Source organism: Uloborus diversus, chromosome 9 (genome assembly GCF_026930045.1).
Source record: "Uloborus diversus isolate 005 chromosome 9, Udiv.v.3.1, whole genome shotgun sequence".
Classification (NCBI taxonomy): domain Eukaryota; kingdom Metazoa; phylum Arthropoda; class Arachnida; order Araneae; family Uloboridae; genus Uloborus; species Uloborus diversus.
This window is the reverse complement of record NC_072739.1, coordinates 81,973,894-81,987,024: the sequence shown is the minus strand read 5'-3', so window position 1 is coordinate 81,987,024 and position 13,131 is coordinate 81,973,894. Positions and strand designations below refer to the sequence as shown.

The window sequence follows — 13,131 nt, the reverse complement described above, 5'->3', positions numbered from 1 at the left end:
AATAATGCGTTACAAAACATAAAATATTTTTGGCACCCTAAATAAGTTACATGATCCAATGGTTTAGTCATTTTTGAACGCAAACTACTAGCATATAATTTTAAAAGTACGCATGTGAAAAAAAGTAAAATAAAAAAATTACAACGTCAAGTAGCACAAATTGCAGATTACTGCAGACACGTGTTTCGCCGTTACAAGGAATGCCTTTTTCAATGCAAAAGAAATGAACTTATGGATGGAAGGACATCCGGCAAAAGCCAAGAGCCAGAAGCAAGCAGCTTAAGAAGTAAAAATAGCGGATAAAAACAAACACCAATGAGAAAAAATTTTCACCAATAAATACCCATAATCAACGAGCAAGAGCTTTCTCACAGGTACACAACAAGAGAATGAAAGAATTCAATTGGACAAAGATTTAGAAACAAAGCAAAAACAAAAAAGACAATGTCAATAACCCGTGAACTTCAAGAAAAGAAACTTATAACGCCAAAGCACGTTTTTGCAGTAATCTGCAATTCGTGCTGTTTGACGTTGTTATTTCTTATTTTACTACTAACATGATTTCTTTCTTCGAACCAAAGCACAATACATAGGGAAAAAACTCTCCCCCCCCCCCCCCCCCCCCAATGTAATGTAATCTCAGAAGCACTATTTCATTTTCAGAAATATCATTTGCAACTGATATTTGACCAATGAAATTAAAATTTTTGTTCTGAAATGTGCAAATAAAAAAAAAAGGAGAATGCTTATGGATCCATTTCACGTTTTTAGGAAATTTAAACGAAAAAGGACCATTCTACGAAAAAGTCAACTCCTTGTTTCACACGCGACGGTTCATATATTTCATTAAAAAGTAACAATTTTAAAGCGTGTTCACGAATTTTTTTGCTTAAGAAATCACACATAAATTTGTAATTTCTTAATCAGAAAAAATATGTTCATTAATATTTTGAAATACCTATTATTTTTAATGAAATATATGAAGCGTCACGTGCGGGACAAAATGACCGTTTTCCGTGGAATGGCCCAAAACGGTGCTGTAAACAAAAACGTCCAACCACTAGACATGCACAAAAGTTTCTGGCCGTTTTCTTTTCAGAACTGTAAAGAAGGAAGTTACTGTTCATGATTCAGAAAAGATTTTTTTTCTAATGGAACGAACTTTTAATTCACTTTAAATACTTTGAATACTCGTAAATGTAGTGCTCCAAATGTTTAACGTAATTAATTTAAAAACGTTTCATAAATGATTATATTCTAAAAACTATCAAAATGTAAAACTCCGATCAGCTGATGTTTTGCCACTCTTGATAGTTTCCCCCTCAAAAACAGACTAAAAAAAAAGAATTTGCACTAGTTTGAATTTGCAATTCAAATAAACTACAGAAGCCATCTCAGTCTCTAGCCAATGGCAGTTGAAAGAGGTAAAACCATGACCACCCACTTACGCAGGATATGACCTGACCAATGAGACAATTGCCTTATCCGCGTAAAATGGATATGTTTTACCTCTTTCGGTGATTTCTTAAATCACCGTAAGGTGGCGTATTCAAACTCTAGAGCTGCGAATAACTAAATAAACGAAATTTTAAGTGTTGAAACCTAATAAATTATGTTTGTACTTTCAATTTAAAATGCATAGAAAAAGATTATTATTTGATCATTTAATATATCTGGATAATTTATATCATCGAATAGTAAACTTCAAGTATAGGTCTGCTTATCATTAAAAATGAGTACGCGTTCAAGAAAGTTAGACGAAAGTTTTATTTTTGCCAATGTGTAACCTTTCAAGCGATTTCTTACGATAAATTCTATTATCGATTCTTAAGCGATAAGCATACAGAAAATTCTGGTGTAACCTTATGCAGAAATGAGTGAGACGTTACGCAATAGTTGCATTACCATGGTGTAACTTACCACAACCGATGTGTAACTTTACTCCATTTATATCAGTTAAAATCATAGGCTAATAATAAGAGTAGACCGAGCTTTCTCAGACTTGCTGAAGAAAAAATTGGTTTATGGATACATCATGTGACTGGTGGAAGGCTTGGCGAAAACTTTGGCAGCATGGTTGCTAGATGGCAACATTATCTATAGTTTGGCACTCGACATGTATTTTAAGATGTAATGTGTTTTCATTATATTTTTTTCCAGGTACAGAGATTGAACTGTTTTTCTTTTAGTTATGCATTATTTTGACATTAGTAATTAGTTTTTAATCACAGTTTTCAGTAACTTTTATTTCATTTGGAACTGCTACGTCAATGTTGGCGTGAACGTAATGGCGTAAACGTTTTGTGTTAAAGCAAAAATGTACTAATCGGTATCTTAAATTGAAATTGTAGGTAAAAATCTAACCGTTTACCGATTCTTTTTGAGCGCTTGCATCTTTAATTACTTATAGAGTTATTGAAATTGACTAAAGAAAATGCACAATACTATCTAAACGAAAAACTCACTATATTAACAAAATATTTACAACTTAGAATAACAAATTTACAAATCGGACTCCATAAAAGATCATTCTTCTGTGTGCCATCAATTCTGTTTATTTTATTTCTCGCGGTCGTTGATCGTCTGCTACAATCAACGCCCACTGTTGCTAGGATATCCACCAGTCACATGGTTTGGTTTATGAGCAGCAAAAGGGTTACCATAGCTCGGTCTATCTTTATATATTAATAGGCAAGCCGTTTTTTTTCGGTAACGATTCCTCCTTTGTTTGTGAACCGATTTCCTTCATTTTTTTGTTTAATAGCTATTGCCGAGTTTTAGTGTCATCAATAAAAATTTTTGAAATCGAACGCTAATTAACGGAGATATTAATAAAAAACGCATTTTCGTCTTAAATGTCTCTTTCTACGCGAACGAATGGTCCAATTTTTTCGAATTTGATATGGCAGGAAAGGTCTTTAAAAAATGCTCCTAACGAAGAAAGGGTCAGGGCGCCCGAGGTCCAATAACCTAAATCCACTAGAAAAAAAGTTATAAGCGTTTTTTAGTTAGCGAAACTCAAAAATTTTAATTTTATCCCTTTTCCATTGTTGAAATTCATTGTTGGAAGCGTGAAACATTAAGTTTCAATTCATTTTTTAAACCGCTTTTTCTACACGAAAAATGCATTTTAATGCTTCGAGCTTGGTATGGTTGGAAAGCTCGTTAAAGATACTTCAAAAAACGTTTACCCCCCGTTTTACGGCAAAAAAACAAAATCCTGTTACGATGACTAGAAAATGAGCTAGAAGCAATTATAAGTTGCCGAAAATTCATTTTTATTTAATTTTTCACGCGACTTACTTAGCGTGAAGAAATTTCTCGATAATATCCTCTCGCCATTTTTAGCTTGAGCGTGAAGAAATAAAATTCGTGCATTCATTTTTATTATTGAGGCTTTGCAACATTTTCAAAATAGCTATTTTTGGACTGTTGGTACTGTTAAGGATTTTGCAGCTAATGTATTTCGGCCTTGTTCATAGTTTTAGAACTAAACGACTGTTGTCTAAAATTTGGCAATCAAACCAAAATACCAGTAAAAAGTTCACTATACTGTTTTTCTTATTTTTACACAGCGAGGTTTTCTCGCTTATTTCCATTATCCCTCAAAATAGAGCATTCACGTAGCAAATTTTTATCAATACCTACTCTATGTTAGGTACGTAATTGCTCAAAAATCAGATATCTTTTATTTTAAACTAGTGATACCCGCACGGCTTTGCCCGTAAGAGATAAATCAAGAGGTCTTTTGGTTCGCCTGTATATTTACAAATAATGTATGGTGAATTCTCTCGCCAGTTGGCTTGTACCCATCTTACGGTTCCATGTTATGATAATTTCGTATCTCGCCAATTGGCTTGTGCCCATGTTACGGTTCCACGTTATGATAATTTCGTTATTGACTCGTCCATATTATGATATTTTTTTTTCTTAAAACTGGAATAGAAAAAGAACCACATCGAATTTTCGAAAAATCGCTTCGAGGTGCACACCCCCATGCTACATACTAACTTGGTGCCAAATTTCAGGAAAATCGGCCGAACGGTTTAGGCGCTATGCGCGTCACAGACATCCTACAGACATCCAGACATCCTCCGGACAGAGAGACTTTCAGCTTTATTATTAGTAAAGAAAACGCCTTAATTTATATTTCTGTACTATGAACATTGACTGTCATTACTTCCATTATGCCTCGATGTAGAACATTAACAGGTCGAAGTACGGGACAAAGCAGGAATAATTACTCACGTAATAGCATAAATAATACAGAAAATAATGGAATTAGTTTGCGAGCTACATTTAAATGCGTACTGAACGCCATTCCAGGGACTTTCAATAGTTATGACTGCGGAATGATGGATTTACAATGCATGTTTTGCAATGCAAAACATTTCGAGTCTGAAGTGACTTTAGGTAATAGGAACGCATTTACTTCCTGTTGCCATAAGGGTAAAGCGCTATTACCGCCTCTAAGTCAAAACGATTATTTCAAATCATTGTACGACAGATTAACTTCAAGTTAAACTTCAATAAAAACTAAGTCAAAAAATTATTTTAAAAATATTCGTAAATTTAATTCGTTAATTTAGTATGACATCAGTTATGCACCGCCCTTAACAACAAACAAATCTCAAAGACGACCTCTTTTTAAAAACTGTACTACTATTGCCGGTCCAGTGTTTTCGAATGGACAGTTATATGTTGCCACGAGTAGAGTTCGTTTATTTGGTACTTGGAAATTTATATTTCTAATGACGAAGAAGCAACTTACTCAGTAATAGTAGACGTTTTATAAGTAATGTTGTTCACACAGAAGTTTTACGTATAAACTGAGTTTTGATGCTTCATTTTATACGGGAAGATTTCGACAATTAGATAATTGTCGGTTTTTATCCATTGGCGTCACATTTTTTGTTTCGAATGCCAGCGCGAAGAATTTATTTCCTTTGCATACGTAAACAAAGAGTAGGGAAATATCTATTCGCATAGTGTTAGCACAAAGCAACATGATATCCAAAATAAAATTATTCAAGCCAAGAATTTGACGATCACACCAATTTCTCAATGAGGTTGTTTTCTTCAGTCAAAAGTACTACTTTAAGTCAATGAAATGATAGAATAAGCAAATGAAATAACGTTTTTTTATATTATTTTTTTAAATGTTTGATTTTGGAAATAAAGCGTGATCGTCGTTACAAGTACTGTACTTTGGCGCGCTACTCCATATCCGCGCTAAATGTTTATGCTTTGCTGTCAATCGCATTTCCAGGTTATGATATTTTTCGCTGTGCGCTAATGGCATCAGTGAATGGCATTTCATCGCTCTTGACGACATGTGCAGAAGCGTAAAAAATGAATTTCAATCTGTGCACCGATTAAAATAATTGTTAAAAAAATATAACATTTTTTTTCAAATTATTTAAAATATAGTTAAAACCTATGTTTTTAAGCATGCTCTTTCAGAAAAAGAAACTTCTAAAATTTCGAAAATGACCCCATTACCGAAATATCCCTTTTCTTCCATTTATTTTGAGATTAACAGACAAAAATCAAAATTGGAATAAATTATTACTGCCTGTTATTGCGTGCACATATAAAAATTGCATGTTTCCACATGTACAGTGAACATGAGTAAGAGTAGAAATAAAAATGTTGGAAATAGTTAAAATCATACAAGTTTTATCGAATATTCATTTATGAATATGGTCGAGTTTTGATCACTGGGCGAACAATAGTTCTTATTATTAGTCTATGGTTAAAATACTAAAGAGCAGTAGAGGCACCGATTTTATGGAGTATGTGTTTGCGTATGCGCGAGCTTGCCTCTCGACCGTATACGAGTTAATTTGTAACGAGACGCCTGCTTGAGAAAGCATACCAGACGTGAGCATAGTAATGTATTTCTTTCGTAGAAGCCCACATTCCATTAATTACTTTGAATGTATATAGTGTATATTTGATATGTGTCTTCGTGAAGTTCATTAAAAAGGCTAGTAATTAGTAAGAAAGTTATTTAGTCTTTATTTCGAATTCCTAATACAGTTCGCTACTTACAATCGGCACCAGTAAGGTTACACAAAATTTTGTACAGTGCACCAGCAATACACATCGAATCATTCCATAAAACGTATAAAAAGGAAGTATTCAACAACTTACCCAACAAAAGAAATCACAGATCTCGGAGGTGGGCGTCATTCTTTCTAAAAGAACAGATACTATCGTTATCACTTCTTCTGCTATGAGCCGAGGCATCCATGTCTGTCCCTATTCAAGAAAACAACGAATTGGAAAACTATTTCATCTAAAGCAGCCCCATATCATAAACAAATGAAGTTCAGATTAAAATGATAACTAATTTATCGAATAAATACGAATTGTATTCCTGCTTTATTATGTAACAATTAGGGATGTGTCGTTCATGAACGAACGGGTCAAAAAGAGCGAATCCTTAAAATGAACGGAACCATTCGTTCACCTAAAAAATGAACGACCGTTCTTTTGAACGGTGAGCAGTTCGGAACATTGTATTGAGGCACTTGTGATAAAATCGCTTTTTTTTTTTTTGAATTGCATACATCTTCAAATTTTTAACTTTTAATCAATCTCAAATTTCCTTTTTCTGAGTTTTTTTTTTTTTTTTTTTTTTTAAATTAAGTTACCGGTACTCCGACTGAGCTACCAATATATTTGATGTTACTGTAGCTGGAAAAAAAATGTTTCAAAGACCGCACCTCTTTCTTTTGGGTAGACGTCATGGTTTGCGGGGTCAAAAAAGGTCAGCTTTGACAACTTACGCCAGTTTTTATTTCAAAAGCTGACGTTTTATGGTTTAATATTTTTGTTTAGTTTATGTATATTTAACGTATATAAATTTTATTAACATTTCTTTATATTTATAGCCTGTTTTTTTTTTTTTTTTTTGGCCCTGCACCTTCAGAGATATCGTTTCATTTGGAGGACATTGTGACCAAGAGCAAACTTAACGTCCCCCAGTTATCATTAACGACGACGGTGATCCTTCGACCAGCTAGGATCGAACACGAGACCCTCTGGTCACAAGTCCGATGCTTTTACCGAGCAGGCCACCACGGCCTCAGTGTCACACACAAAAGTCCTGTACAAAGAGATAAGATTCAAGTCCTCTGATCGGGCCTTAGTGCAAAAGTCAGTTACCTATGGTTCAATACAATATAAACTCCCACATGCACTTGGGCAGTTCAATAGAATAGAAAATTCGTTATATATCGAACAACGTCAAACAAATTTTAATACTCCCGTGCACTCGCCAAATTGTACTGAAGATTGCATGCATGCAGTTAGATCATGAAACCGAGACATTCAAACACTTCTGCGCATGGCAGAAAAGGTGAACTCACGTATGCATTTGTCATGTTGTTTCTGAATGTTCACGAAGCTTAGGACAATTATGGGCCTCTCTTTAGTCCCCCCCAAAAAAACTCAAATATTTCATAATTGCGTTTCTATAATTTTTCGGTGCCCCCTCCTCCTCCACCCGTTTTGCCGACACGAAATTTCCTTCCCCCGGGTTTTCAGTATCAACTACCGTGCTCCGCGCTAAAGTCGTATCTGCATCTGAGTTCAAAATTAGAAATATCTGTTGCAAGTTTTTCTTTAATCAGAATTGAGTTATGGTCACCAAGTGGTTATTTGTCACATGATTTACCTGAATACATTGTTTTATTGTGTTGTTTTATTGTATTTTGTTCATTTGTGGATGAGAATTTTTTTTTTTTTTTTAAATGTGCAAAAGTTGCATCTGTGCAAATACATGGAGGAAGACAACTTTGAATGGCAGTTTCTCATTTAGAACTCCGATGCAGACACGACTTTTGCGCTTAGCACGGCAGTATAACCCACTGAAATTAGGTAACTGTAGTGTTGATTTCACTTACCTTCTCTGCTTTATATATATTTTTCTGTTTCACAATAAATATATTCGTTTCGCGCGCGTGCAGTAAATAAAATGTAACGTTGGGGGGGGGGGGATAGTTCTGGATTCAAATGCTAATTCTAGGTTTAAAAAAAAATATGACGAATACTATTATTTTGTTAAATGTTTCAGCTTTTCATTTATAGAAACACCAATCATGAACTGTATATTTGCTCATGAATGTCGTGTTGTTACTTAAAGTGCTTCAACTTATTTGAAAAAGTGTAATTTGTAGATTTGAATGCAAAAAAATAAAAAAAAAATAATAGCAAGTATGCGCTAGATAAAACTTTAGGTTCAAACCTTAGAGAAGGAATAAGCAAATGAAGGAAGCAAGTCCAATTATTTGCTTAGCAAAAACTGAGGCAAAGAACCCCAAGTCACGTGACTCAACAACGACGAATGGTAGCCACATTTTGCGTGAAACTAGCGGAAGAAACCTGATTTCTTCCAATGCTTTGCTTTAAAATATATCACGTGACAAGGGATTTTTCTTCAAGAATGAAAGTTCTCACTTTCTCCATTTTATCTCTTTTCAATGGTTCAAGCTTTTAGATTTAGTCTTGTTGCAAATCTATTATCCTAAATCTTTTTAAAGTAAAATGCTTTAGTTTCTTTAAGGCCCTACATGTAATGACGCCATATTTCCCCTTTCCATTCGGTGCATCATTAAGTAATTAGTTGTAGAAGAGCCATTTAATTTATTTAAGTTTAAACTTTGGCGATCTAAATGACTTACCTTTACTAACACATCGGATATGATGTCCAACGCTGACTGACAAATACCGTCGTCTTGTAAAGGCGTAGAAAGAACTTGTTCGACAAGACTCTGCAAATCAGAAAATATTAATTGCTTAACTTATGTATACAGTTGAACTCTCTCAATACAATCACGTTTAATATGAAATCACGGCTAAAACGGACATTTTGTTAGTTAAATTTGGTTTGCTATCTAATTACATTAAAAGTTTCACGTATAATACGTCCATTTAAAATGAAAGTCTCGGCTAAGACGAACAAAAATTTCTAACCTCTTTGCTTAAAATGTTCCCGTTTGAATACCGTAATTTTCTTTTTTAGAAATTATTCATCATTCTGTTTGGTAATAGAAGTCCCATTGTGTATCAAGAGAAAAATATTAAATATAGTATAACCTCTCACTAAGGGACACTAATGGGACCAGACATTTTGTCCCTTAAATAGAGGTGTCCCTTATTCGGAGGTGGATGAATTGATGAATGCTGTGTACTAAGTAGTGTAATATCACAATAAGCATTAACTATTAACACTTAAGATTAAGTACTGAAAATGTCTCATTATGTTAAATAAAATTCATAAGTATTCAAATTTCTAAGTTTACATTACTTTATTAATTAAAATTTAATTAAAAATTTCATAATGGCAAAGTTTTGCAGCATACAGAAATAATTTTGAAGCAATTCATTACATGTATTTGCTTTATGTTATATAATTTACTATGTAATAGTATGTTAATTACAATTAATGTTCAATTTTTTAATGTTTTATATACAAAGCTAATTAGTTGCTGTGCACTCTTCGTCGGTCCTGAACAAAATTGAATAAATTGTTGAGAGGGCAAATGATGCATGTTAATTTCAGCAAGTTTTTTTTACAATACATTACTTGTCTCCTTCACATCATATGTTTATGTAAAACTTACCTCAATTAATTTTTAGATTAAAATTGAAAATTGAATTCCAGTAAATTCACTATTTCTTATGTGCTTATACATTACTTCTTGTTTTTTTTTTTTTTCTGTGACTGTCCCTTAAACAGAGTATCCCTTAATTAGAGGTAAATACATGGAGGTCTCTATTCAAAGGGACTGGGACCAGAAAACATGTCCCTTAAATAGAGGTGTCCCTTATTCGGAGGTGTCCCTTAATGGAGGTTCTACTGTATTTTGTATCGAAAATAAAGTCGTTGGGGTCGTACGTGGAGGAAAGTTTTACACATTTTTTTTTCTACTATTTAAGCCCGATTGTTAAACATGCGTCAATTAACCCAACTTTTATTTTCAAGGCAGACCATACAACGCCTTGCAACGCAACTAGTAAAGAAATAACTAGGAAAATACCATCTACAGAAACATTCCTTGACTGACCATCCAACGCTTACGAACAAAAACTGAAAGCGAAATAAAAATCTCGATAGAAATCTAAAAAAAACTATGCAGGTATGTAACGGTGAGAAGCTCCCATAAAATCTTTAGTAAGGTTTTTACGGGCATTCCTTAAAACATCTGCATAAAAGTAAAGAAATCTTCACAGCCGAAATCTTCACAGTAAAGAAATTTTCGCAGACTCAATGGAGAAAAGCACATTGACACCTCAGGAAATGAGATTAGATCTGTGCTCCCAACGAACACTTAGTTAACCAATAGGGAAAAGGGGACCCTAGCAAGTAATATTAAAAATAAAATAAAGTCAGTTCCTGCTTGGATCAACAAAGAAAAAAAAATTATTTACTTTTTATAAAATAATTACAATTAAAATAAATATGTATATACATTTGTCAGAATTACAATAATGAAGTAATAAAATTTTATATTTAAACTTAAAGCATCATTTGGCACCATTTTCGTGCTGTGGCTGTTAACAAACAGTAAATTTTTCTTTCATTAAAAGACGGTGACTCACCTTTATATTTATATTGCTTTGAAAATATGAAATACATTTTAATAAAAGTGGAGCAAAGTAAAATAGTTAAGATGACTAAACTTTTTCAAAATGAACAAATTAAAAATTTGTTTTGAAACTTACAGTGCGTAGAGAAAGAACATTGTATTTTATATTAAAACTTGTATTGAAGCAATTTCTTTTTTATTTATGGCGATAAAATTGTGCCTTCAAAAAAAGTGGACAATTTTCACTCTTTTGTTTCATGGGGCTAAGTGGAAAAAAAAAATATTTTTCGAATTAAATAATTTCTATTCGATGGTGAAAAATATTTTTGATCAAACAAATTAGAAAATAAAAGGATAATTGAATAAATGAAAAGATAATGAAACAATAAACTACTAAATAAATAAGTTAATTAATTAACATTTGAGGAAAAATAAATGAGTGGTTAAAATAGTGGATGAATAAGAAAATACGTGAATGAATGAATTAATAAGTTACTAAAAAAAGGAATGTAAATAAATTAGTTAATAAATGAATACGTAAGCTATTTAGTAAATGATTCAATGAGTAAACGAAATGAACTGTTTCACTTTGCCCCATCTACTTTTCCCCACATGGACTAATTGTGAAAACCTACTATACCTGTACCTACTATTATAATGTCCCAATTAATGTTTAAAATGTTAATAAGAGGAAATTTATCAATTGATGAGAACAAAATAACTTTTAGCATACAAAAAAATATTACAATTTGAGTATCCATTTTTGAAAATTGCTTGCAATATCATATGCTTTGATTTTTAGAGGTATTATTTTCTCGACTGGAATTGACTACATAGGTTACTACATATTTAAAACGTTACTAGGTAAGTGGAACTAAAAGCGGATTAAATATTTCACCATTTCATTTGCCCCGCTAAGTCACATTGCCCACATTGCTCTACTATGCAGTTTTGTTAGCATTATTGCTTTTCGCTATACAGTAGAAGACCGTTATAATGCCGACCTATATAACGCAATTCTCTTTAAACCGCACTACTTTTCAGAAGTAAACAATAGGTTTTCAAGTTAAAAAACTCCCTCAGTTTTGTCTTGCAAACATAAAAATTGTTAGGCAAATTAAATTTTAAAACAGTTTTTCATCTTTCCATCTTAATTCAAAGTTTTAAAATGAAAATTTGTGTTCACAATAAAAAGAAAATATCAGATGGCTCTTGAAAATGCAGCTGTTATGCAAACCATGAAGCTAGCAGAAGTGCAGGATAATTCACTTTCTTCTGATTGTGAAACATATTTGTTTGTAAATGACTAATTGTAATATTGGTGCTTTAATAATCATTGCAGATAAATCTCATTCTGAAGTGCTAATATATAGATATATTCGGAATATTAGTTTCAAAATTTGTGAAATGATCTATATAATGCAAAAACCTGTATAATGCAAAAGCTCTGGTCCCAAGGTGTGCGTTATAACGGTCTTCTACTGTAGTAAAATATAAGTCTGCTTATTAAAGATTGTGTTTTGCTTATTACTCGGACTATCTGTATTTTCGTTGATCCGGATTACATTTGATCCCAGTTAGTCCGGACACACGAGGTTGTATAGTATTTGTTTGATGACAGTACAATATTTGAATTACAATGATTGACTCAGGGCCGATCCTAGCAGGTGTGCAGCGCGTGCACCGCACACGGATGGCCAAATCAAGAGGCGGCAGTAGGCCACATACAGCTCTATTTACCAAGCAAAGTTTCTCAAGAATTTCTCACAATAAACTTTTAAATTAGTCGAGTAAACTTATCAAGAAGAATTTTAAATCTTATTAACGAATCAAAATAACGTCTTATTTCCCGATAGCATAGCACAGTTTAAGAAAAATAGAATGTTAGTGCACAGTGGGAGTCCATTGTTCATTAAAGTTTGCCCTTTACACATATTCTTAATTTGTTTGCAAAATTTTTGTCAGAGCCTGCAATCAGGCATGGATACAGGGAAGGGGCAATGAGGACAGTTGAGATGTAAAGCGTACCTTCTAAAAGGGTTGCTGAGGGTACACTGCTTTCCCCCGAGCAAAAAATAAATAAACAATCAGAGTTAAAAAAATTAAGGAGAAAAGAATTTTTGGTAGGAACTAAAACTCTAACATTATTTACCCCTAAACATTCCAAAAAAGTTCCTAAAATTGTTATTTTTGACGATAATTTTGATAGTTTCTCCATGGAAGGACTCTGTTTCTGGGGGGAGATCCTCCCACCTCCGTCCTTTCTTTGATGTCACCGAAGACGGATAAAATTGCGTTTTTATGACTTGTAATTTTTAGTATCTATTACTTTTGTCAAAGCAATAAATTGTACATAAGAAGGAAGTTTCTCACTATAAAACTTTTCTCACTTTTTATAAATTCATCTTTTTTTAAAAAAAATTGGAACTTGATACGGAAATTTGAAAGAAAAGGAATGAGGAGGTTAAGTATTATAGTCAAAATATGCGAAATTCTCTAGAGAGGCGGAACATTAGTTCTTTGCACGCAGGCG

At 33.1% G+C, this 13,131-nt stretch overlaps 1 protein-coding gene across 1 annotated transcript in view; it reads right to left on the bottom strand.

Moving 5' to 3' along the window:
- The window catches only part of LOC129230349 (C-Maf-inducing protein-like), a 93,402-nt gene that overhangs the window by 44,109 nt on the left and 36,162 nt on the right, over positions 1 to 13,131 (bottom strand). Inside the window, exons 5-6 of the mRNA XM_054864747.1 lie at positions 8,691 to 8,780; positions 6,157 to 6,264 (exon numbers count right to left, since the gene is read on the bottom strand). Coding sequence (XP_054720722.1) covers positions 6,157 to 6,264; positions 8,691 to 8,780 — 198 coding nt within the window. The remainder of the gene's footprint in view (positions 1 to 6,156; positions 6,265 to 8,690; positions 8,781 to 13,131) is intronic.